The 26124-nt window shown below is 44.4% G+C and overlaps 1 protein-coding gene across 10 annotated transcripts; it reads right to left on the bottom strand.

The window, feature by feature from the left end:
• Positions 1 to 1049: 1049 nt before the first annotated feature.
• On the bottom strand, positions 1050 to 25567 carry PCED1B (PC-esterase domain containing 1B). Of its 10 annotated transcripts, none has more exons than XR_003520016.1 (4): positions 25438 to 25567; positions 14364 to 14566; positions 2189 to 4092; positions 1050 to 1117 (listed from the first exon to the last, which is right to left on the bottom strand). XR_003520016.1 is itself a non-coding variant. In XM_027594785.1 (2 exons), the coding sequence occupies exon 2, from the start codon at positions 4036 to 4038 to the stop codon at positions 2761 to 2763; it is 1278 nt and encodes a 425-aa protein (XP_027450586.1). In that variant the 5' UTR covers positions 4039 to 4095; positions 10301 to 11246; the 3' UTR covers positions 1943 to 2760. The 10 variants fall into 10 exon arrangements, 1 of the variants encoding a protein (XP_027450586.1); XR_004819320.1 differs by having other exon boundaries at positions 2189 to 4095; XR_003520015.1 differs by lacking the exons at positions 14364 to 14566; positions 25438 to 25567 and adding exons at positions 10301 to 10471; positions 10815 to 11246 and having other exon boundaries at positions 2189 to 4095.
• Between the last annotated feature and the right edge of the window lie 557 nt (positions 25568 to 26124).

A 26124-nucleotide genomic window follows, 5' to 3' on the forward strand; every position in this document is an offset into this window, starting at 1 on the left:
TATGAGAGAAGTCTAGAGACATTTTCTAAAGAAAAGTGATCGAATATAGCTCAGTTTTAATATAAATTATGTTTTTGTGAGTACACAACGTGAATTATGTTCTTGAACATTTATCTGAAGTAAATATACTTGGACACCTTCCTTGCCAAGCACTGTGCTGAGACATTGGGAATTCAACAATGAACAACACTTACGGAGCTTACTTCCTAGTGGGAGGGGCTAAAAGGCAACTACTGGAGCCACGAACGAGGGGGATAAGCAATACAAGGAAAGAATGCGTGCTGTGATAGATCAGAACAATACTTGTAGCTGAAATGATCCTAAAAGGCCTTTCAGGGGGGCACTTGAGAAGTGGGGATGGAAGGAGAAAAGTGAGATATCCAAAGAAACAGGGAGTAGGGGATGTGGAACATTCTAGGCAAAAGGAATAGCGAACACAAAGACCCAAGTTATGGAAGGGGTTGGCAGGTTGTGTATGAAGAGAAAGAAGCCCAGTGTGGCCGAAAGCATAGAGATCAATGAAGAAAGTTCCAGATGGCATTGTAGGGGCAGGCAGAAGCCTGATCACGTAGGACAGCAGGAGACCCCATGCAGATTTTGCTTGGGGGTAGTGGATTTTGGACTTTTGAGCTCCAGAACTGCTAAGAGAATGTGTTAAGTCACCAAGTTTGTGGTAATCGTTACAGTAGCCCTAGGACAGTAATACACCTGCGCAGGAAAAGACTGTCCCTGTCTGAGTCTACCTGCATCCCTCCCCATCTGAAAGAAACAGGACCATTACATTAAGTGATTGGTGCAATTTAATCCCTAATATAAGACAGTGGATTTCTCATTCAGTGTCTGGTCCTCAGTACTGTATCTCCAAGAACTCATTTTCCTTGCCTCACCTGGTGTGATCAGATTAAAGAGGAATAATACACACTAGCCTAACTCATAAATCACACCACTGATTTATTGGTTGATTCATGAAAATATAAATACTAGAGTCCACTTACTCAGATCAGCCCCTAAGCACTGCTCTGTCTTGCTTGGGACACGTAAAGTCAGAAAGAGGCAACGGGTTTATCTTGAGGGCTGATGTTACCAAATCTCACAGCCTGGTGCATTCACCTCCTACCTGGGATCAGAACATTGACATTAGTTAGACAGGTGCTCTCTCTCCTGACTTTGCTGGGACATTCTGGCAAATTCTGCCTTGCAGGTACCACCTTTCTTGAGTCCTTGATGGTTGTCATCCAGCTGTTTCAGCAATATTCCTTCAGATATGCTACAATGATTCAACGTCCATGTATATATAGTATCTCCTCAGAGACTTGGGTCACAGTGTCACCAAGAACCCTTGTACACAACCTCTTCATTCACTCACAGATTCATTCAAGAAACATTATTCAGTACTAAATGCTATCCATTGCAGTAGGATATGAGACACGGTTAAGATGGTCTTATTCTTCACAAATTTTATGGTTTTTTATATTAAAAGCTGCTGTGTATTTCCCCTATAGAGAGCTGAGCTCATCTATTTTTTTGTGATTTCATGAATTTCATTTTTTACAGGATAACATTTCCTGACACTTACTGTCAACTTCAGGAATGGTCCAACCGAGCACTTACAAACCAGTTAAATCAATCCAACAAAATAATCTATCATTCAGACGTTAGTCATGTCCTGTTTTGACGATTTTATACAAGTGTTAACATTTCACAAGTCTAGGGTGATAAAGACCCTAGCATAGAAAGTCTTCCTGATGTTAACATTTCCATAAAACAGCAAAGAGATGGCCATGGCTGTCTGTCAGAGCTGTGCCCTGGGTGGTCCCTTCTGACCAGTAGTTTCATTCTGTAATGGTGATAGACACCATCACTGAGTGCAACTTACTTTATTCTAATTTTCTCAAGTCCAAAACTCAAGACTATTCCAAGAAATCACAAAATCACGAGCATGCCATGCACGTTACTTTACATACATTGCACATCTAACCAGTGAGCTTCTGGAGTTATGGAGCTATGGCTGTTTTCACCATCATTTTCTTAGAAAGACCATGTTTGGTAAACTGTCCTTCTTGATGTGACATTGCTGTGGTATCAATCGGTCCCCATGGTTTGAAAGTTCATGTCAGTCAGAAACTAGTAAAACTAGGAAAGACTAGTGGAAGAGGGATTTTTGTGCGACCTAGGACAAGTCACTCACCTCTCTTAACTTGTTTCCTTGTTTGTGTTAATTAAATATTATTTATTTAGCTTTCCCAGTTTTAAAATTCGATGACTCTGAGAATCTCTGGAAAATATGATCGCAAAAAGTTAAAGCTCTTCTGTTTACTGGTAAGGACTCAGGTCCATCTTATGGAGGACTTCAGAACGATGTTAGACAAATTCCACTTCGAGTAGTTTATCAAGTAGATTCCATAAACAGCAGATACTATCCTTGCTTTGTCTTCTTAATGGAAGGGAGAGGCACCATTAAATATAGACACACCCAAACCCCACAACTACTTTCCTGAAACAACTTCTTTATTTCTATTTTCTGTTTACAAAAAAGACAGGATAGGGGGTGGGGAGGCGGGAAAAATGCTTGGTCACCCCCAGAGAATAGAGAAAGAGGCCAGAGCCGACAAAAATGGAGGGGATTGCCCTTCCCTGCCATTATCGGTGACAGTAGTGAACGAAAAGAAGTCCAAGCACGGACCAAAGGCTTAAGTTAACAAGGTCAGTCGGTTTCGGGATAGTCAGAGGATCTGTCCCGTCCACGAACAGGAGGAGGGTCTATTGAGGCCTTGGCTGTGGGCGGGAATGGGCCGGTCTCCTGGGAGGTCTCGGCTGCCGGCCCCAGGGCCCATAGGGGCCGCGAGGCGAGTACCGGGGGAAACCCCTATGGACCACAGGGGCTCGCAGATAGGGCACCGGGAAAGGGAGCACGGGGGGCTGAGGGTCAATCATAAAGTCATCTTCAAAGGCAAATCCTGTCTGAGTAGGGGAGGGGACATCTGAATGGAAGTAGTTGGAAGAGAACTGATCCGACTGGAAAGGCTGGTCTGAGGAAAAATACGTATGTTGGGGATAGCACAGGACCCGCGGCATCGCCTGCTGAAAGGGATAGGGATGAGGATGTGGGGGCAAGGGCAGGCGGGGAGGCGGGGGCAGAGGGGGGCTCGGGAGGAGGGGGCTGCCCCTGGGAGGCGGCAAGGCCCGCGGATCTCTGCTGGCCTGCCCCGGCCTCTCACCTGCCGCGCCGGGTCCTCCCCGAATCCACCGGGCCACGCGGTCGCGCCGAGGCAGCTCCACGCCCCAGGCGTCGGCCACGTGCGCCAGCAGCAGCTGCGAGAGGTGGCGGTGCGCGCGCTCGTCCCAGTGCACGCCGTCGCGCTGCAGGTGCTGCTCCGCGTGGCGGAAGTGGAAGTGCAAGTCCAGCACGTCGAAGCCGTGTTTCTTCGCCTCGGTAGAGCTGTGGAAGTTGGCTTCGATGACTTGGCCTCTTAGGGAGTCATCCCCGGGCTGCTGCTTGTGCTGCAGGAAGCCCGCTGTGATCTGCTTGCCCACGGGCATGGCTGTGTTCCACACCAGGAGGCACGACTCGGGCAGCACCTGGCCCAGGAGCCCGAACAGGCTCTCCAGGTTCTTCAGGTAGCTCTGCCAGGAGTCCGGGCCGTACCTGGAGAGGTCCCAGAGGCAGGAGTTCATGATGATCACATCCGGGAGGCCGTGCTCGCTGGACTGCAGCTCTTGCAGGATGGCCTCCAGGTAGGGGGAGTACACGCGTGTGAGGAAGTAGAAGCGCACCAGGTGGTGGTCGTCGCAGAACTGGCGGACCTCCCGGTACTGGACGCCATTGTGCATGGGGCCCATCTGGCCTCCATCCACCAGCTTGTCCTTTTCGAAGGTCTCCTCCCCCTTGGCCTTGAGCTGGTTGGTAGTGAGCAAGCAGTCCTTCTGCAGCAGGAGCACCAGGTCCTTGTACACGGCCCTCTGGACGGAGTCTCCCAGGATGACCACGAACTTGTTGTGGAGCAGCTGCTGCACTTCGGAGGCCTGCAGGTGGATCATGACGCCCAGGGTGCGCGGCCTAGTTTTTTCCTTTACACGCGGCAGGTCTTCAGACTGCTAGGACGGAAGGAGAGAGTGGCTGGGAGCGACCCCCCACCCTCCCCTCCCCGGAAGGCTCTCGGTGTGGGCAAGCCTCGGGGAAGGGGACGGAGGGTTGGCCTGGGAAGTCCACGCCCTTAAGCCCGGGAGTGGGAAGAGAGCAAGAAGGGAGTCGGAGCCATAAGCCCTGCTTGGCCGGGCCTCACCTTGACCTGTGAACCCCTGCCCCGTGGCTCTTGGGAGGCCCAAGTTCCACCAGGTCAGAAGCGGCCAACTCCACAGGCCCTCCCCTGGCTGGGGGAGAAACCGACCCTGGGAAGGCAGCTCAGGTGTCTGACCCCTGGAGAACGGGGAGGCAGACTTTGCAGCTGCTTAACAATGAGGACTGTGAGTGAGCGAGAACGCCCAGAATGCTGCGATATGTTAAATTGAAGAAGTTACATGTCACATGTGAGCCCTATGTCGCTGAAACTATAGGAAATAAGATAACACGGAAAGAAAATATGCAAAAACATAGCTTTTAAGAGAAATGTGGGATTATGGATGGCTTGCCTTCCCTCCTTTTTTGTAAATATACTTTATATAATTGTATGTTTCTTTTAATAACTTAAAAAGAATCAGTGAAATGTAACAAACAACAGAAAGGAAAAGTATGGGGTGCCTGGGTGGCTCAGTCAGTTAAGCATCTGCCTTCAACTCGGGTCATGAACAGGACTTGTGAAAAAGGGCAATAACACTGGAAATAATTCACATGTTATAGCTGTAATATTCTTTGCTTTCCATAGGAAGACGATCAGAATATGCCATCCCCAAATATGCCATTTTGGCATAAGGATCATTTTGAGCTGAAGGCAACCAAGAATCAATAGACACAGGAAGAGTTCCTGGCCTAAAAGCAGTGTATAAATTTCCCTTTGAGGCAGGGGCTCCTTCGCCCACCAGGAAGAGAAGAGTCAAGGAAGAAGACAGGGAGCTGTCAACACCAAGATGAGTTTGCATAAACCAACTTTACTAAAAGAGCCCCGATTTTCCATTAGCACCCTCATATATTTCCGAGTTGTCCCCACATTTCATCATCCCATGAAACCCAAAGCCCTTTTCCTTTATTAAGATGATATATAAGCCCCTGAATCTGCTTTTTTGAGTTTCTATTCTGTGAACTCCCGTGCACATAAATATTAATAAAAATTGTGTGCTATTTCTCCTTTTAACTTGTCTTTGTTTAATTCACAGGGCCCCAGACACTGAACCTAACAGGGTAGAGGCAAAATTTTTCCTCCTGAGCACATTGCATAAAACGTCAAGAGTTGTGAAACTCATCTTCAAAACTTCAGTTTATTTTAAAGCTGTCATTTACAACCATATCCATTAATGAACAAAAGGTAACAACACACTTCAGTATCACCAACAGATCTCAGATGGGGAGGAACACGGCATCCACTTCATACACTTAGAAGCCAATAGAATCCATTGTGGCTTGATATTCGTAGGCTTTTATGCATCAGTAAGCATTTTAATAGGGGTGGGTGGATAGCTATTATTAAATTACACAGTTTTTAAAAGCTATGCTATTTGTGGTTTTAAACACGTACAAGTACAAAAATAAAAACACGAAAATGGGTAGTCTGTAAGAGTTGCCCTAAGAGAACACTTGAAAATAGTGACTTATTTTTCCCCAAAGAATCTTCATTTACATGATTTTGTTATGAGAAAAAAAGAGAGAGCTCATTGTGGTACAACAAAATAAAACCTTAAGCAAACTCCAAATCCCCTTGGAGCTCAGGCACGTTCCTTTGTTTGCAATCATTTCTCACACTTGTTAAGTGTCTACTCAGTGCCCCCCCCCCCCCCCGAGGGGATATAAAAATAAGTAAAACCTGGTCGTGCCCTTCAGGAGCAGATAGAGTGCTAAGTGCCATGAACATAGAAGGAACAGGTGCTGCAGACTTTCAGGGTCTTTGTGAACAAACAGTACCCCCCTGCCCTAGACCCCAGGCTCCAAAATACAAAGTGAAGGGGGAAACCTCCTCCCAGAGTTTCTCATGATGCTCTCTGGGCTGGCACTCTGCTCCCATCGTGGGTCTCGTCCCCTATATGATATTGAACACCATCCCCTTCCATTAGAGTTCTCTCCCTGCGGTGGGTGGGCAGATCCAATAACCTGGTGGCTCTCCAGGCAGGGTACTTTCTTTGCTGGGCCCAGTGCGTTCCTTCTCTGGGTGTGAAGTGCTCTAGACTGGGACTCACAGGTGGGAGTCCAATCCACTACTTAAAAGCTGTGGGAAATAGAGGCACTGAAGTATACCCGTGAAGAGCACTGCTTTTGGAGCAATACTACTTGGGTGTGAACCCCAACTATTCTATTTGCCAGCTCTACTTGCCACTTACTTAGCCTTTCTCTGCCTCAATTTTCCTCATCTGTAAAATGGGACTTTGAGTGCCCACTTCACAGATTTCACGTGAGGACTAAACGTAAAATGGTTAGAACAATGCCTGGCAAGTAATAAGCATGGATAAGGCTTAGTTATCATAATTACTGAGCAAGTTTCAAAACACCAGGTTAATCATCTATAAAAGGGGGAGGAGGATTTACAATGTTTGCGCCCCACTTGTCTAGCAGGGTTCTGTGATGATCACATGAGATGATCCGAGTGAAAGATTTTGAATAAAGCAAAACTAATGTTTGTTGAATGGCTACTGGGTGCCAGTTGCTTTACAAAGGTAATCCTATTTATGAGACAATCTTTATTATTTCCATTTTATAGAGAAGGATATCGATGTGATGGAGCTAAAATTTAAAACCACCGGCGCCAAAGTCTGTCTCTGTAGGGAGACATCCTTTACAGCAGAGACATCCTTTATAGCAGAATGCCCTGCAGGCTGGTCTGAATTGAAAAGCTTGGCTCCTGTCTGGGAGATATTTGAAGACAAGATAGAAGAGTGCTTTGGTGTGTGGCAGGCAGGCAACCATTTCCTCTGCCTGCCCAGGAGAGGTGGTTTATGTGTACTGGGGGCGGGGAGCGGGGGCCTGTGAGTGACAGTATACATATTTCATCCCATACCTTCATCTCTACCAAGAGACACGCAAAAAATAAGTGACCTGGATTTTAGAATAACCAAAATACAATTCTGCAGACTCCCAGTGTTTGAGGAATCCTGGCTGCCCTGTATCCCCCCACCAGTGAACTTAACCCACCCAGATGCTGCTCCAAGAGCTCAGAGTCAAAACTGGGTAAAAATTTCTCACTGTTCTTCTGAGGTGGAACAGGAGAGCAGATCAGACTGTGGAAAAGAAGGGAGGAGGAAATGACTGGAAAGAACACTCTAGTCAGAAGTTAAACTGAAAGGAAATTCATGAAATTCTTGATAAAGTGCACCATGACTGTAACAGGATCAACAAATCAGAACCCCCCCCCCCCCCCCCCGCAGGACTATCACCCTGGGAAAGAATTCTTTAAGCTAAGATACCAAGCACTTAAAAACAAAGTGACTTTTTTTGGGGGGGGCGGGGCGGATGGTAAATGAAGAATAATTGAGAGCTAAATCTAAAAGAAACGTTGGTAAGTTCCATTTTCAAAGCTCTTTTGATTTCCAAAAAATGAAACAAAAGGGGGATTTGAAAACAGATTACTGGTCTTTTGAACCTAGTCTTCTTTTTTTGCTTCAAATTTGCTCAACTCACCTATTTGTTTTGGTAGCTATTTTATAGATAAGAGTAACTCATCCACTCATTCAGGAAAGATCATTGCGAACCCGATACTCTACTAGGTGGAAGGACTACGTATAAAAAAGGCAGTCTCTTCTCTCAAGAGCTGCAGCAAGGAAATGGACAGTAAGAGGCAAACACTAAAGAAGGTGCTAGCAGCTATGAAGGATGTATGCAAATGAAGCACCAAAGCCAGCTGGAGGAGTCAAGAGGGAGGGAGGAAGTATACCAGTGATCCTTGCAATCTGTGATTCCAACCTCAAATTAACACCTTTAAAAAAAAAAAAGTTTCATGATGATTCCTGAAATCATAATTTTAAGTTAGTTCCATGCTTTCTATTTGGACTTTGACTAAAGCTCTGACAGAAACATGCATTACTAATGGCTACTACTATAATAAATGACTTTCAAGAATTTTGCTTAGATTTCTTTGTTTGGGGGTAATTAATTTATTAATAGCTCCATAAGCCATGACTTATAAATCATTGACAATTGCTGTATAACTATCACAAACCAAACATGTAACATTTGCTTTTCACTAATCAATGTGTTGTAGAAATTAGGTTAATTTGTTTTTTCTTTTCTTACTGATCTTTAGTTACAGGAAGACAGACACAGAAATAGATCAGCTGCTCTAGAGACCCTGCAGTAAAGTCTTAAGCCAGAGGCGGTCACTAATGATTAGGATGTTGTTTTGATTAGTTGTAGGAAGTACTTGTAACTAGTTTAAAAGTTTCTTGCATAAGACTAACCATCTTAATGCAACATTATCCCGGGAATATAAATAGTTCATTTCCTTCTAACTGCATTTTGGTAATCAAATTAATGTTTTGAACTTTCCAAGATCCCCTTACACTTAATGGACTAGATATTTGTACCATCTTGTACAAATACAATTATTTTTCAGGGATTCACCTCAAGGTCTTGGCATTTGCTTAGTTTTCTAAGTGGGCTTTAAACTTGTCAAAAATCAAACTGCAGGCCATATAAAGTTTTCAAAGAAGAAAAACAATTCAAACTTCTCTTTGGGAAAGCTTGACGAATGGCCTGAGGTTTGCTGGTTCTCAAGAGATTAATCTTTTGCTCTGAGCCAAGTCAGTTAACACACTCTTCTACAGAACAAAAAAGGGGGAAAGAATGCAGGTCTACTATTTTAAAAAGTGGTTTCAGGAGTAAATTTTAAAAAACACATACAAGTACTGTGAGGTGCTATGGTAAATAATGCAAATTATTTGCAACTATCAGCCAGGAGAAAGTCTGAGTCTAATCCCCCCCACTCCAAATAACCTCACCTCTAAAAGAGGCCTCAGCTCTGCAGCCCATTAATTAATTCAGCAAAAATTTAGAGAACACCTGTGTCTACCCGGGGCTCTGAGAGTTGTCATTCTGCAAATTTGACTCACACACCCACCAACGGCTGTCAGGGTTCCTCTTCTCCAACCCTGTATCACCTAACCCTACCATATGGCCCATATTTCTAACTTGGCTCTTCAGTGAGTCCTCACCACATCTAACATCTCAAACACACGTGATGTGAATGGAAAACTGAAACTAGTGGGTTTCAAAGTGGGTTCCATGTTAACCACAAGTTTTCCTCGTGGAGGCAGGAATTCCTGCAGAACTAATCAACTTGTATCATCACCATCCCTACGGGGCCACCATCTTAAATCTGTGATTCTTTCGCCATAAAATATCCACGGAGGGATTTCACACACTTGAAGAGTGTGAAAATTACCAAGTTTAAAAATCCATAAGGGAGCGTATTTTTCCCATAACAATAGGCTAATAGGAAATGTTCCTATGGACTTTAGAAAGAAACGCAGGTGACATCCTTTACGAATGAAGTGGGGCTTCATAATACCTGATAGCAGGTAACTTCTCTAAAAACGAAAGATAAACTATGGAACCTTTATTCAAATAGCCCCTTAAAAAAAAAAAACTCTTGTTTTACAAAAGGATCTCCTAAAAGTAAACAACAACAACAACAAAAAAAATCAAAGCAATTCATATAAACAAAAACAGGATTTCAATCATGTACAGTCTTTGACGAACTTCCACATTCTGGTCTCAAATCATTATTTAAACTACATCCGCTAACTCCCTACCTATTACTCCCCGAAGACTCTGCCAGATAACAGAAAGGCAGTGAGCTGGCTTTCCTTTCCAGGAGCCAATGAAATCAGACGTGGACTCTGACCCCAAACAGCTGTGCGCTCTTGGGCTGACTGCCCACTGTGCTGAGCCACCGTTTCCCTCTGGTGCCAAACGGGGTAAGATCACCTACCTCGCTGAACAGCAGTGAAGATGAATGAAAGAGATCACGTCAATGTCTTTCAAGGGCCTAGTACGCGGCGGGCCGTGCATGAGGCACCTTTAAGCCTCGGGCACGACCACCCATTCCCGCTGGGACTCCAGAGAAAACCCAAGCCTGCAGACGGCACCTCGCTCCCGTTCCCTCCATGGAAACTTCCAGTCCACAGTCCCCTTCTCCTCCCTCCCGCAGGGGCAGAGCCGTACCTCCTCGGCTGTAAAGGTAACTCCTCAGCTCAGGTGGCTCGCCCTTCCACCTCCTCAGGAACTTTGCTCCAGAATGTCCCCGGGAGAGGGGATAATTAGGCATTCTACTTTTTCTTCACTCTCCTTTGGCTGGTTCCTTCCTTTAAGCACTAAACACATTCTAGTTTCTTGCTTTAAAAAAGAAAGGAAACTTCTTTGACTCCACCTCCAGGACAGTCCTATCTTTGGCTTCCCCTTCAAGGCCACTTTCAACAGGAGTTGTTTGCGCTGCCCTGTGGCTGGGTCCTCACCTCCCACTCACTCCTTTTACTTTAATGCGGCTTCCAACTCCACCAAACGGGAGAAATACTGGTCAGGAAATCACCAGTGACTTCCCGGCCGCCCCTGTCAATGGCCACCTCGTGGTCGTGGTCCTTATCACCCCAGCCGCATTCCCAGCTCCTCGGGGCCGGGGCGCCCCGGTGACTCCCTTCGGAAAACTGCCCGAGCCTGACACCCTTGTCTCCCGGCTCACCTCCCCCACGATCCTGTCTGAGTTGCTCTTTCTCGGGCAATTCCCCAACTGTTGGTCTCTCTCAGGACCCACTAATCGGCCCCTTTCGTCTTTTCTTCAACCTTCTTTCCCGGGGTAAATCCATCCACGCTCACGGCATCAGTCAATACGCTGATCATACTTCTCAGTTTGCCCCACACGGTTCTGGCTTACCCCCAGTTTTTCCAGCGCAACTATTAAGGGCACCCCCCCCCACACACACCCACACACCAAAAAAAGTCCCACTTTGGATGGAAACAAATTATTCGGGTCTTCTTATCAATCACCATTTGTATGCAGATGACTCCTGTATTGTGGTAAAGCCCAGTGGCTCAGAGGGGGGCCTGGAGTCAGCCCCCTGGGTTTATATCCGGTTCCGCCGCTGACTTGCCTCTGCGACCCCGGGCAGCTTAAGTAAATTTTTTTTTGCACTTCAGAACCCTCATCAACAAAACTAGAATAGTACTATGAATTTCTTAGGAAGTGAGGGTTACGTGAACAAAGTCATTGGCGTGAGGTCTGCCACATTTTTAAGTGCTCAATAAATGTAGCCCGCCCAAACTTGTCTCCTGAGCTCCAGGCGTATTCAGGTGAGTAGAATAAAGTTCCCAGGGGATGAAAAGGGGGAGGGGGCAAGGAGTAAACCGTCTGTGTGGGCCTCTTATCACTTTCAAATTCTCTAGACGCCCATTTATCCTATCAAACTGTGGCTGAATTCCTAAGATAATTCTCTTGTGACCTTTGGACAATCTTCCTAAAGGTAAAAATCGATCATCTGTGGGGACGGCCGCATATTCTTGCTGTGCGTTTTCTGAGAGCTGCTATGTAATTTATGGTGCAACATGGGTTGGGGATAACCAGGTGGAAATAACCTCTGCTTCTGAAATGCTGGGATCAAGGCATTTTTTTATGGTTCGTGACCCTGGCTGCTTCCATTATTCCTAAAAACCTCCCTCAAAATCCTTGAATGATAGCCTGGATGGAGAACAGTTCAACTATTTCTTGGCATTAAAAAATAAGATGTAATTCTTGAGGCTATGCTTTAGGGAGGAGGATGTTGCAATATATTTTGGGAAGCTGAGCACAGTGACCAATTTTACCTCTGTTTTATTAGATTTTATGATGAACTTTTTTACTTTCCATAAATTACTCTTAAATCTTAAGGAAGTGTGACTTCACTTTGAAAGACTTCTAAAAAAAAAAAAAGAAAGAAAGAAAAGAAAGACTTCTAAAAGCGTCTGGTTGTTATTTTGTGTTTTCTCACCTAAAACGTGATCATACAGGGTTTTGACTTTCGTGTCTTCACTTTCATTTCATATGCTAGCATAACTCCCAACATTTTGTATTTAGAAACTTGTTTTTTACCCTAGGAGATGACCCTTCCTCCTGTTCAGCTCCCAAACACCCGTGAATGAATTTTGGAGCCCCTGTGTCCCCAGAGAGCTTTTCTCACCTCTTTATGTTTGCTCTGTGGTTCAGGATCAAGGTTCCCTAACCCACGGAAATTCTTTTTCTGCCTTAAGATCCAGTTTCAAACGCAGGTCTGTCTGAAGGTCTCCCTTTTCTCCCCCAGACAGAAAAATCTGCTTCTTCTGATGGCTGCCCTGAGTGAGCACTTGGTTCTATTTTGTACTATGATTAAGCGCCCATGCACCGTTCCACCCCAGTATACCCTAGTCCTGGATGGCAGAAGTGGGTCTCACCCCTTCTTCCACCCCTTGCAGAAGGCCTAGTGCCTCTGCATAATGGTTAGCATTCACTGAGCAGTCACTATGTGCCAGGCCTTCTCTCTGCGCACAGCCTGGTGAGGTAGAAACTCTTATATTCGCCGCTGTATGGATAAGGACACTGAGGCTTGGAGAGGTTATGTACATCACCCAAGGCTGTCCAGCTAGCAAATGGCAGAACTGGCCTGTCATTGCCAATGAATCTTCGGATGGCTGAGACCAGCTTAAGATATTGTTTTGTTTCTTTAGGAGGAAATATGGCTCCAGAGCCTGAGCTTTTAACCCCAGCTATAAATATTAGTTGAGATGGAGAGGAAAAAATAGTCTTATCTAGAAAAAAAAATATTTGCATATCGTTTTCCTTTTCATTCTCTGTTGAAAAACAAAACAAAGCCATGTTTTGTACACAGCTATAAGTTTTTTCCCTAGGAAACGGAGTGGGGATGAAGTTCACTTAGTTGGGCTTGCATCACTGGTAGTTAACTATTCCTCCTAATGGGTCAGTGGGGAGGTCAGGTCTGTGCTAAAGCACTGCTTGTGCCTCAACGTTTTTTGGACTTCTGCAGACTACTCCAGATTCTAAGTGGTGGTTGAATAAAAAGTTCCCAGGGATGAAAAGGAAGGGTGAGGGGGAGCCGATAATGACTAAGTGGCTTTCAACTGATGGACAGGTTGGATTCCGAAAATTCTGTCTCCAGGAGTGGTCACAAAAGCCAACTGAACGGGTGATGTGAACATGAGGCTGAGTCGGCAGGCTGGGGTTTCACCACCTCCAGAGCTCACTTCATCTCTGTGGGAGATGCTTACCTCAGCATTTAAATGGGAGAAATGGCTTCCGATGCTCCTCCAAAGAGATTATGCGAAAGAGCTCTTAAAATGGATATTCTTTTATTATTGCTGTTATTCTTATTAACAGTGTAGTATCTGAATGCTAAGTGCAATAGTGTTTCTCTGGGGAAAAATGGGTTTTGAATATAAAAATGGGATTCTAAGAGTCAGTCTCTGTCTGCCCTTTCCCTGCCCGTACTATGTTGTAGAAGGATCTAGAAGACCTGCGTTCCCACTGCTCTGTGCGTTGGCAGCAGGACTGAGGATTTCGCCAGTTCCAAACCCTATGGCTTGGAACCAGAAGGGGGGCAAGGTCTGAGAAGAGAGGAACTCAGCTGGAGAAAGGAATGTCTGAACTCACCTCAGCATGTTTGAGGGATGGGTTTTACTAGTTAAGAGAGCTTTCCAGTTGAATGAAGGCCTTACATTTATTATTTAGAAATGCTAAGTTCCCTTGTTATTCAGTAATGTTTAGTATCCATGTCACCAGTGTGTTACATGTTTTAGCTCTCTGTTAGTTCCTCTTAAGAACCCTGTGACATCAGTATTTTCTTTTTCTCCATTTTATACATTCAAAAAATTAAGTTTGGCAGATTGAGTCATCCGCCCAAGGTCATCTATTTTATAAAAAGCAGAGCTGGGAGTCAGAGCTGATGCCAAGCCTTTGTGGTCAACCACAACATACAAGATTGCACAGACAACAGATGCTTCACATCCTTTCTCCTGTTCACAACTGTCTGTCTCTCTTTACTGTACATTTTTAGAGATAGAGTAGTTTATCAATCACAAATCCTTCTCATTACAAAATAACTGTTGTCTCGTTGGGGCTATGCAGTTAAGTGGGGGTAGGGTGAAGGCGTTAGCATGGTGATTCCACTCTATAGTAAGTGCCCAAGAAAGGAGGATCCTAAGAAAGGCTGCTCAGAAATGTGAAGTTAATGCTTAAAATAAAATGGGAAAACTGGAAAGTACTTACTCATCAAAGTAACTGGTGATTAAAAAGTGTACCTCTCGGTTGACTCTAGATCTCTTTCCTCGACAGATTCCTTTGTCGGCTGTCAATCAGAGGGCCAGGTTGGAGAGCCCAGAGCCCCGACTGCTAGGCAGGTAAGTTCACGTCTGGGTGCTGCTGGGTTCATGAGCCAGTGGCTGGGGAGAAGATGCCATTTCCGGTGGTATCTGAGGCAAATGACACGAGTCAGCATTTACTTCTCTGCATTAGGAAGCGGAAGACTAATGACCAAAGCTTGAAGGCTCTGGCCCATGTGAAAACACAAAGTGGCAAGTAAACCCAAAAATGTAGCATTTTCCTGGAATCTGGGGCTAAGCTGGTTTTCATTTCACATTGCTCAGTAATTGGGTGTAGCTTATATTGGCTCTTAAACTTCGTTCTGTTTTAACAATTCAGACCCTGGGCTCTTACTACCTTGTGTGTGTTCCCTGCTGAGAAAGCAGAGTGGGGAAGGAGAGAAAGATGGGCGGGGAGGGCAGAGAAAGGGGAAGTGAGAAAAGAGAAATAAGAAAATGAGAAGATTGCTCCCTTTTCTAATTAATTTTTCATAGTAATAATCCTGTGCTGCTTTAGTTTACATTAGGCTTTCAAATCCTTTCCCTTGACCTTCCCACGGCCCTGTGGGAAGAGGAGCAGCCCAGTCCATGGCCACAGAGGACTACAGGCCCCAGTAAGCTCAGAAAGTGGCAGACCCATGAGACCTGTTGATCCTCCTCTGCTGTTCCACGGGAAACCCGGGAAACCTGCAGGGAACTGGAGGGCGTCGTTTGGGGTGGGGGGTCTTCCGGTGGGTTAGATGAGCGCTCTGCTTTGTTTTCCTGGGTTTGGAAGGCCGAGGAATACCCCCTTCCCTACAGATACCAAGATGAAAGAGAAGAGGAAAAGAATCAGGAAAAAGGAAAAATGAGGAAATGAAGCTCTAAAAATGTTCTTCCCCAAACTGTGGACCTTCTATGGTGTTCAAAATACTTTAGGACCGAGCATTTCCCCATCCCATTTAATGGTCTAAAATAACAAGAGTAATAGGCCCCACAACAGTCCAGAAATACACTCCCTCTGCACTTAGTTTTTGTTCGTTTTTTAAATACTATGCTATTTAGGTAAATTGGCCTATAAAGCAACCCAACTGCCTTTTCTTGAGAAATGTCGTTTTACGGTACTTCATTGAATACTCAGTGTGTGGCTCATGAATTCCACCCCTTACACATTGTTTTTATTTTCTTATCTCTATCTCTATTTATAAATAAGTTATTTTGCATTTTTTCCATGATTTTTCATACACTCGTTGCATGTCTTAAGGCAAGGCTGCATCTAGAACCCAACGGATAGCTTTGGCACTTTACAGTTAAGAGTAGTGTGTTACATAGCTGAAAATTGGCCATTATTTGATTCTAGAAGTGAGTTTCAACTCTCTCCAGGTTCCAGCTCATCTGTGCATTGTGAGGGTGAAAGGCCTTGTGAGGTCTAGGGAAGCATGACCAGAATTAGCAGAATTCCAAAATCAGAGAACAGAGGAGCTGGAATGATGCAGATGATAATCTTGCTTATCCTCTTTGAATTTAAAATAAAATTGTTTGAGACCAAACAGCAGATTTTTCTACCGATTTTCTTCTAAGAACTTACTACACTATATGGAGACAGTATTGCTGTCTTTTGGTCCCATTTTGTGTTCCATGGCTCAGTGAGCTGGCTTGCTTTCTTACCCGCCAAACTTCCCCTAAATGATAATGAACACTGATGCATGTAGACGATTTTACACTTAGAATCTTGCAACAGACCCCGCTTATAAAATCAGGCAAGCTCTAATCATTGTCTTCCCATTGCAGAGGGTGGAACTGAGGCCTGGAGCAAGGCTGAATGACTGTCACCTCGACGGAGTGCTCAGGGCACTTAGGACTGGGGTCCCCTTGCCCTCTTGTGCTGCGAGCCAAGCTACTCATGCTGTTTGACAAAGTCCAAGTGTGAGGGACAATCCTGAAAAATCGGGAGACTCCACAGCTGGCTCCTGCTACTTCCTTTCATTTTATTTGCGGCAATCTTTATAATCATGGGATTTTTTTCTGGGGTTTCATGATAAAATGATTTGTAAATTTAGTTATGCCTATGCAAGCAATCATAATGAAACTGATTCCAAAAAGGCTGACAATGGGCCAAGAAGTAAAAATACCCAATGTCCTCCCATCTGTAAGGGAGCTGTTGGATCCAGGCCCAGTAAAAATTCCTATTGATAAGATTCCTCAGGCACCTCTGAAACATCAGAATTCTAGGAAAGGCAAATCTCATGTCATTCCCGCAGTACAAGGACCTCCCTATGTTGTATACACAATAGGAGGCCACCTTTGGTATGCCCCTCGAGGCAAGCCCCTGGTGTAGGATTAACTTCCTTACCCCTACTCCCCCCATTCCTTACAATGGAGTTGTTAATGAAGACATGAACAAATAGTATAAGAATAAAGGAAAAAAGTGTGCAAGCATCATCTGTCTGCCTCTGGTTATAGATTAAGAGGAGTAATCCTCCGTGGTGTCTGTGGAGCAAGGACAAGAGACATATAGAAATGGAATAAATACTTTGATAGGATAGGATGCACACATTGTAAACTGCCTTTGGAGAAAGAGTAAACTTTAGGTAAACCTTTAAGCAAGAGTAAAAATATAACTTCTTCGCTTTAGTACACAATGGCAGATAGGTCACACTTTGTCTCGCACTGTCACACTCTGTTTAGCATCTTTGTTTTTAAATCCGGAATGGTTGTAATAAAATGTAAAAACAAATTCACATGTTATGAAAAAACGGAAAAACAAGGAAATGTTCTAATGAATAAATAAGGTCCCTCCGAGTCTATCAGGAGGAGATGCTTGCAACCTGATCCTGTGTCCGTGTCTCCTCACTCGCCGACGCCGTCCTTTCCTTCAAGGACCCCTCCCCTGCTGGAGCTGGACTCTGGCACTCTTGGTGGAAGGCTAGACAGGGTGCACCTCCATTGTTATTTTGCTTAGTTTTGAAAGGTACTTAATCCATATGGCAGGGAACTTCAAAAGGTGCAGATGGTATGAGTGAGAAGTCCCTCTCCCTTTCTTGTTTCCTAACCCTTCATTTGTCCTGCCAAAAGTGATGCGGTCATGGGCTTCTTGTCTATTCTATCAGAAATATTCTATACAGATAATCTATAGCTCTCCAAAATATTTTGTTCTCTCTTCCTTTCTTCATGAAGAGTCAACTTTCCTTTTTATTTAAGGCAGATGTCTGGAAAGAAGAATACGAACACCACTTAGAACGGACGTTAACCTGCAGAAAGTCTTCGGTAAATGGATCATCCAGATTGTTCCGAATATTCAGATGTTTGAAATGGTACAGAAAACTCATGGCTCACAACAGCCTGTAACATGAGTTAGGTGAAGCTCATTCATACGGTGTGGCACTTAGAACTGACCCAGGCCCTCGTACCCTGTCTGGGGAACCTTGATGTGGATTTGAGATATGGTGACTGCATGTCTATTGATGGTGTGAATTGAAGCCAGAGCTATGATGCTGTGAATAAAGTAGCTTTGGGGCCACACAGACTTGGGTTTGATAATGAACTTTGTCATTTATGGCTGCATGATGTTGGTAATCACTGAACTCCTTGTGGCTTGATTTTCTCATCTGCAAAATAATGACCATAACAGTCGCTACATAGATGCAAGGGTTAAATGAGGACATAGACCCAGAGCACCAGGTATAGAGCAGAGTATAATAAAATATGTCCACACCATTAACCATGGCCCATCCACTAGTTCTTTCATTCATTCAATAAATAATTGTGGCATTAAAAAAAAAAAAAAAAAGCCTTGCCCCTATGGAGTTGACATTTGGTTGGGGGAATCAGACAACTACAAAAAAATTAAATAAGTAAAATAATATGTTAGGTAGAAGAGGAACATGATTGTTGGATGAGGAGGATGCAGGGGCTGTGGGTTGGAATTTTAAATGGGGTAGTGACAGGGTTTGAGACCTGCTACCCCAGAATATGGCACCTCAGCATGCTGAATATTTTAAGACAAAGGGACTTGAGAAATGGCTGGTGCTGGAATGACTCTGGGGCCTCCCCTGAAGCAGGTCACAAGGCTCTCTTGAGAGAGGTGCTCTCCCCTTACCAGGAAGAAAGTAGCATCCTTATCTCCAAAGCCACCAGGACTCAGAGAGGAATCTAAACAAACAGGCTTTGGTAAGTTCCCCCAGTTTATCACCCTTAGCTGGTATCCTCTGTTCTACCAGTCTTCATCAAACCCAGAGTGAAAAACACTCAGGCTTAACCTTGCTTTGTGTCTTCATTTCACTTTTTTTTTTAAGATTTATTTATTTATTTGAGAGAGAAAGAGAGCAAGCAAGTGGGGGGTGGGGGACAGGGAGAGGGAGAGAGAATCTCAAGCAACTCCCCGCTGAGTGTGGAGCCCTACGTGGGCCTTGACTTCACAACCCTGAGATCATGACCTGAGCTGAAATCAAGAATCGGATGCTTAACCGACTGAACCACCCAAGTGCCTCTCTTCTTGAAGACTAATTTGTATGTTTTTCTCTTGTCAATCTGTCTTTTGTTACCGAGACCCGGCTGAGAACTTAGAAGGGACCAACAGTGGTCTGGAGAAGGTCTCCCAGAGAAGATGACATTTGAGCAAAGTCCAGAGGGAGGTGATGGAAGCACCATATAGAAATCTGGGGAAAGGAAGCTCCAAGCAGAGAGAACAATAAAGAGGTGAGTGTGACTAGCTTGGAGTGAACAAGAGAGGCAGACACAGGAGATGGAGTCAGAGAAGAAAGAGAAGTCGGTGGTGGACCATTGAAAGGACTTGGGCTTTTACTCTAGGAGCCATTGTGAGGGATTTGGGCAGAAAATTCCCACCATCTTACTATAGACTGGAGCAGGAGAAGCAAGGAGACTACTTCAGAGGTTCTTGACTAACACAAGGGTTGAGGCTTGAACCAGAGTGACATAGCTGGGGAATGAGAAGTGGTTGGCCTCCAGATCCATTTTGAAGGGAGAGGTGATAGAATTTGCCTGTGGAGAGAAGATAGGGTATGAGAAAAAGGAGGGAAGGTAAGCCTAGCTCTGTAGTTTTGGGCCTGAACAACAGGAAGGATGAAGTTGCCATTTACTCAGATGGAGAAAATTTAGGAGAAACAGGTTTAAGGGGTGGAAGACAAGAGTTTGACTTGGGGCTTGTTACATTTGAGATTCCTTATACACATATAAATTGAAATGTTGAATGGGGATTTGGATATATGGGTCTGGAGTTAGGGGGAGAGGGCCAGGCTGGAGATATCCATTTGGCTTGGATGCTGTCACCAGTGGAGAGGGTGAAGCTAGGGAGGAAAAGAGGTTTGAGAATTAAAACCTACGCTAGCAGAAGAACTCATGCGGGAGACTGAGGAGGAAGAATCAGGGAAGCAGGAAGAAAACAAGGAGAGTGGGAGAGCAGAGCCTGGAAGCCGAGGGGAAAGAGAGCTTCAAGGGAGGACTCAAGAGACATAGTCTGTGTCAGAAATAGTTGCGAAGTCAAGTGGGATATTTGACCATTGGCTGTGCAGGACATTGGTGACCGTGACTGAGTGGTAGGGACAAAGCCTGCTTAGCGTGGTTAAGAAAGACGAAGAGGAGAATCAGAGACAATACCACCCTGGAGGAGTTTAACTATAAACAAAGGGAAGTAGAGAATGAGAAGTCCGCTGGAAAGTGTGGGAGCCCAGGGCAGGATGCCCCCAAATATGCTGCAATAGGATAATGATTATTTTGAATTAACGTTATTTAAGAAACAGCCAGTGTAACAAAAACAGTCTGACCATCCTAGGTCTCTAGAAAGCAGGTCATAAATCTCCCATGTGAAAGGTACCCTCCCGATACTGGGAGAAAGAGACACATCCTTATCATCAGAGACAGGGAATTCAGGGCTGAAGAAGCCTACATAAGTAAACCTTGTTACTTTTGCTAATTTACCACCCCAGCCTAAATTCTCTTTATATTCCTTGCTAATTGACAGTCCCAAACATAAGTTTTCTTTGTCCTGTCAATTCCTCATAAAGTTACATTCCTTTGTCTAGAAAGTATAAAAGCTGCCTGCCTTGGTCACTTCTTAGGTCCCATATCTATGAGACCTCTGTGCATATTTATTAATTTTTTTTTGCCCTGTTAATCTGTTTCATGTTAATTTCTTACACCACCCAGAAGAATCTTGAATTCTTCTTCCTCCACAAGGGTGAAGGGAGGGTAAGATAATTTTATCTTCTTTTAAGATGGGAAGAAAAATAGTATATTTGTATGCTTATAGGAGTACGTCAGTAAATAGGGAAAACCAGGTGATGCAGGAGCAATGCTGGTGAACAGTTAGGATCTAGTGCCCAAGTAGAGGGGTTGGCCTTGGCTAGGAGCACGCACGGGAAAAGGCTGGGTGCAGGGGCATGAGGCTGCTATATGGGTAGGTGTGGAGGCACCAGCTTGTAGAGTTCTTCCCAACTGCTATGTTCTCAGTGAAAGAGGCAGCAAAGTCAAGGTCACCAGCTGAGAGTGAACCTGAGGCAGGTGCTATTAGAGGTTTGAGGATTGAGGAGAAGGAATGAAATCATCATCTGGGAGATGACGGGGTCTATAATTACTGAGCAGCATGAAGGCCCACTGCAGGCTGGGAGCCCCTGTTTGAATTGAGAGTGTTCAGCATGGACTGGTTTTCTCTGGTCTGTTTTAACCCCATGGGATGCCGGTAGCAGAGTCGGGACTCAGTCAGGACTGAGGTTTTGCCTTTCGGTGTCCATTAATGTATGTTAATATGCCATTACAAATTTATAATGTATTTTAAACTATGCTTTATTTAAAAGCAAACCCATAAAAGCCAAATATTTTAGACATCAAAAAATATGAGTATCGGGATAAAAATGATGTTCCTTTAATATTAACAACTCTTTTAATAGTTCCAGCCACAGATTAGTTTAAGCTGATCTTTATATGAGCTGATATCACTTAATTCACATTTTCTATTTCCCAGAACCCTGTTATTTTTCTTATCTTCTTGGAACGGAGTGCTTCAAGCAGGCCAGAAATCAACCTACAAAATATGTACTTAGAATATACTTATTTCAGCAAACTGCTGTGTGTTTATGTTCAAATCAATGAGTGGCTACCTTAAAAAAAGGATCAAATTTGGCAAGTCACAAAACAGTAGGTGTTTTCTTTGCGTGGCTTGAAACAGTCTGTGTATCCTTGATGGATCATTTCTCTTCAAAGCACTTGCATTTAGCACTTTCAAGCACATATGAATAGTTTGTTTCTACTGAGGCACAAAGTCTTCTCTGATAGTATCCTGAGAATTTTGAGACTGGATTAAAACTTGTCATGAGTTCAATTTAGTGGCTGAATTAAGTTCTGCACTGAGTCAGTACATGCACACTTCTGTGTTGTTGAGGAGCAAGGCTGGAGTTAGAGTTTGGGAGGTTATAGGTTGAGAAGAGCCAAATTATGAGAGAGGAATTTATAGAAGACCCCATTCTGTCAGGACTTCTTAAAATTTTCTACAGACTTTCTTAGAGTTCGTATGTTTTATGCAAGTTCTCTGTTGTGCTCTAGTATTAGCTTAGTGTTTCAGAGCATGGCCTTTGCAGGCAGAAAAGTTGAGTTCGAGTCTGAAATGTGCGAGCTGTGTGATTTTGGGAAAGTTACTTAACTTCTCTGGCCCAAATCCGGCAGGGGAGATTGAATATGCAAAGTGCTAAGCAGAGCGGTTGGCACTTGGTAAATGCTCAATTTATTCTAGAAATTAGTATACATATATCCATGCTTCAGTAACATAAAAATAGGCTTTAGATGACTACCACTGAATAAAATATAAACACTAACAGGTACCCCATTTGATGGCACAGCTCTGTGGACTGGTGTGCCCCTATCTCTGCAGGAACAGACTTGACAAGTGGGGAAGAGGAAAGGGCCTTAGGTCAAGCTGGGGCTCCGGGAGGTCTAGCAACTGCCCGAATCCCAGCCTGGCTAGCCACTGAGCTTAGACTTAGGACCAGGCCTCCTGAGTCTCAGGCTCATAGTCCTAGAGCCACAGTTCATAAATTTCGGGGGGGGGGGGCGTGGCACAAAAAAATGTTTACAACCTTTTTCACAGAGAATAATTTAATATCCTAGGAGAATTGGGCTTTGAATGATTTAGCAATGTCCCTTACCTCTAAATAATAGAGAATTTGTTAAGTTTTATAGAGAAAAACTATTTAAAATTATCAGATCGTGGGGAGCCTGGGTGGCTCAGTCGTTAAGCGTCTGCCTTCGGCTCAGGTCATGATCCCAGGCTCCTGGGATAGAGCCTCTCATTGGGCTCCCTGCTCTGCAGGAAGCTTGCTTCTCCCTCTCCCACTCCCTCTGCTTGTGTTCCCTCTCCCACTGTGTCTCTGTCAAACAAATAAATAAAATCTTTAAAAAAAATAAAAATTTTACTAAAAATGTGAAAATGACTGAAAATAGCACTGGAAAAAATGACTTCTGGTCAGACTCTTTACAAATGAGTGTTTTTGCTTTATAATTATAATGATTGACCCAAATTGTATTAGTTTTATATATCAATTTTGTATCACTATTCTACCAATAAAATAGCAGACTTTTAAATATTTTTCCAAATTACCATTTACAAAACCAGTGTCATTGCTGATGTCTTGTTACCTTTCTCTCTTTCTCCTTTAGGACATTCTTTTTCTTTTCTTTTCTTTTTTATGTTTTTTTTAAGTTTTTTTTAAAAGATTTTATTTATTTTATTTGAGAGAGAGAATGACAGAGAGAGAGCACATGAGAGGGGGGAGGGTCAGAGGGAGAAGCAGACTCCCTGCTGAGCAGAGAGCCCGATGCGGGACTCGATCCCAGAACTCCAGGATCATGACCTGAGCCAAAGGCAGTCGCTTAACCAACTGAGCCACCCAGGCGCCCAGGACATTCTTTTTCTTAATATTTTATTGTTGAATCTCTGAAATATATTCAAACAAATGAAAATGGAGAATAAAGGGGTGCCTGGGTGTCTCAGTTGGTTAAGCGACCAACTCTTGATTTTGGCTCAGGTCATGATCTCAGAGTCCTGGGATCAAGCCCCGTGTCCTGCTCCTGCTCAGCATGGAGCCTGCTCAAGGATTTTTCTTCTCCCTCTCCCTCTGCCCCTCCCACCGCTCATGCTCTCTCCCTCTTTCTCTAAAATAAATAAATCTTAAAAATATGGAGAACTATAAATTACTCTCACTTCTCTGAATGTGATGTTTACCAGTTTCCCTGACCCCTTGACTATAAATCTTTGAGTCCTATGTCAATATCTTATTTTCTTAGTCATGATTTCTAGGTGTTGCATAACTGTGGACTCAGTCACCTTATATATTTGTATGAGAACAAAAGACTGTTTATTTTCTATATATGCATTTATTCTTGGTGATGCATGCTAGTTAAATCATGGGGCAGTTTTAAAATGCATGACAAAAATAGCTAAGAAGAAAGAAATGTCTCTTTGTTCCCGGGTGAATAAACTCTGTGACGATGTAAGGATCTAATTTAGAGTAAATTCTAAACTAATTACTCCCCAAGCTTGTTAGTCCTCTCAGTAAGTGAAGTCAGTATTTACCTAATTGCTCCATGGCAGAAATTGCAAGATCATCTGGGATTCCTTCCTTGCCTTCCTCCGTCAGGAGTAGAGTAGATTCTCCTTTCTAGACCACTCTGTGATCAGTCCTCTTCTCTCCCTATAGCAGCTACTTAGTTCAAATCTGAAATCTGGCTGTGGCTTCCTAATGTATCTTCCCAGATGTGTTCTTTTCTTCCTCTGTTCCATTCTCCAACCTGCAGTCTTTGCTCTTTCTAAGATGCATATCTTATTTCATTTCCTTTTCAGAGGCTGAATTCAACCTATTAATCATGTCAGGATTTTTCTGAAAATACTCAGACTCTTGCCTTCCCTAATCAGGCATAGTAGTCAGATACCTACAGAGCATTCCCTTGGTGAGGTCTGAAGATCCCAAGTTGACAAGGCATCTGGGTTCCCTTAGATCACGATAATCAATCCCAAATACATACTGAGTATACCATTCTGAACACATACTGAGGATATCATCAACTGAGTGCTCAGAATGTTAATAACTTATATTAACTCATTTTACAGAATCAGCAACAATAATTACTCCAGCCATTTACTGGGCGTCTCCTTTACATTCCAGACATGCATGTCCACTAGTTGTTACTTTTTTAAACCGCCCTGCAGGGTATCCGCCCAGGCTGGTTAGCTACGAAGTAGCAACTTGCAGTTCCAGCCTGCCTCAGCCTACCCCCATGCTCTCTGCCCTCCCCACAACTGGGCACTTCACACCTCCTGGTCCGCAGCTGCATGCCTACAGGGTGCCACGGAGGACATGGTGACATACAGGAGAATTAGAATATTGTGGCAAAGGCAAGCTGACCGTTTAATTATGACCTGTAGGAGCACAGAGGCTAGCGCCGAGGGCACGGCACCAAGTTTACCACCTAACATGTCACGGCTTTGGTTTCAGGCGCCTGTTTGGTGACAGCAGGTTCAGAAGTCCTTGACATTGGGTGCAGGTGCAGATGCAAGACCCTGGGAAAAATTCTCATACCTCATTTATGTACAATTTAATTCTGATTGCTTATGCTCCTCTGGAAAAAACAAGAAAATGCGGGGTATTATTCAGAGAGCTGTGTTAGCCCACGGTCTGAAGGAGAAACTGTCGTGCAGAGCTTACCTAATTGCAGACTTAAATTTTAGGAGGAAATAGGCAAAGAAAAAAATCTGAGACCTTGCTTGTCACATGCTTAATTTGTTAAAGAAAACTGGAGAGCGAGCTTAATATTTCTTCAAATGGGAAAGTCCCAAAGGGGGGGAAATGCTAAAAGGTGTTGTCTGAGTGAGTTCTCAGTGGATGTCTTAAGAATACACGACATGTGGTTGATGGCCAGGGGCTAGGCTCCAGCTCACAAGGCTGATGCAAATACTTTAAGTTGTGGATGTGTCCGATGAGGGTCGCATACTTAACCTGCCAATGCAAGGAGGATTTCCTTATTGTTCTGTCCTTTCATCACTTGGTCCAGAGGAGGAAGGAAGAGCGGTCAGGGGCCATGCCGCACTGTCACCTGTGCAGAAAAAGGCAGTTGGGAGCTCCCCTTGGCGACTTGCTGCTGTGCCGGGTCATCATTGTCCTATCGGGAGAGAAAGGGCACTCCCGTTAGGGGGCTTGGGTGGAGGCTGCCGCAGCAGCCCGCTGGAGGCCATGGCCCCGTGCCCTCCCACCGCCCTGGGGAAGGGGCTCGGGGCTTCCTCTTTGACGGCACTCATTACATCTAGTTTTTACTCTTCTCTGTGTCACCAGAGGATCCCAGCTGCCTGCTCCCTGCCTCATCTCGCCCGATCCGGCATGCTTATCCGAACCCAAGCCCGACTACCCTGATCATTTATTTTACATTTGGGGGACAAAGACCTAAACCCATTTAGCCCTCCGTCCATCACCTTTAGGCTAAGGGTCATTAAGGGAGCGTGCAGAAAACGGAAGTGAACTTTTGCCTTGCCTCCAGGAGGCTGAAAGAATTACCAAGGGGAGAGGAAGTAGAACACTACCCACTAGGCCTGATGCCATCTGCCCATCTGCTCTTTCCAGAACATGCCCGTGTGCTTGTGTTTGGGGCAGGCTCTTGCCCTGTAGAGACCCCATAACCCCACATTCATT

The sequence above is a fragment of the Zalophus californianus genome, chromosome 9 (assembly GCF_009762305.2).
Source record: "Zalophus californianus isolate mZalCal1 chromosome 9, mZalCal1.pri.v2, whole genome shotgun sequence".
Taxonomy (NCBI): domain Eukaryota; kingdom Metazoa; phylum Chordata; class Mammalia; order Carnivora; family Otariidae; genus Zalophus; species Zalophus californianus.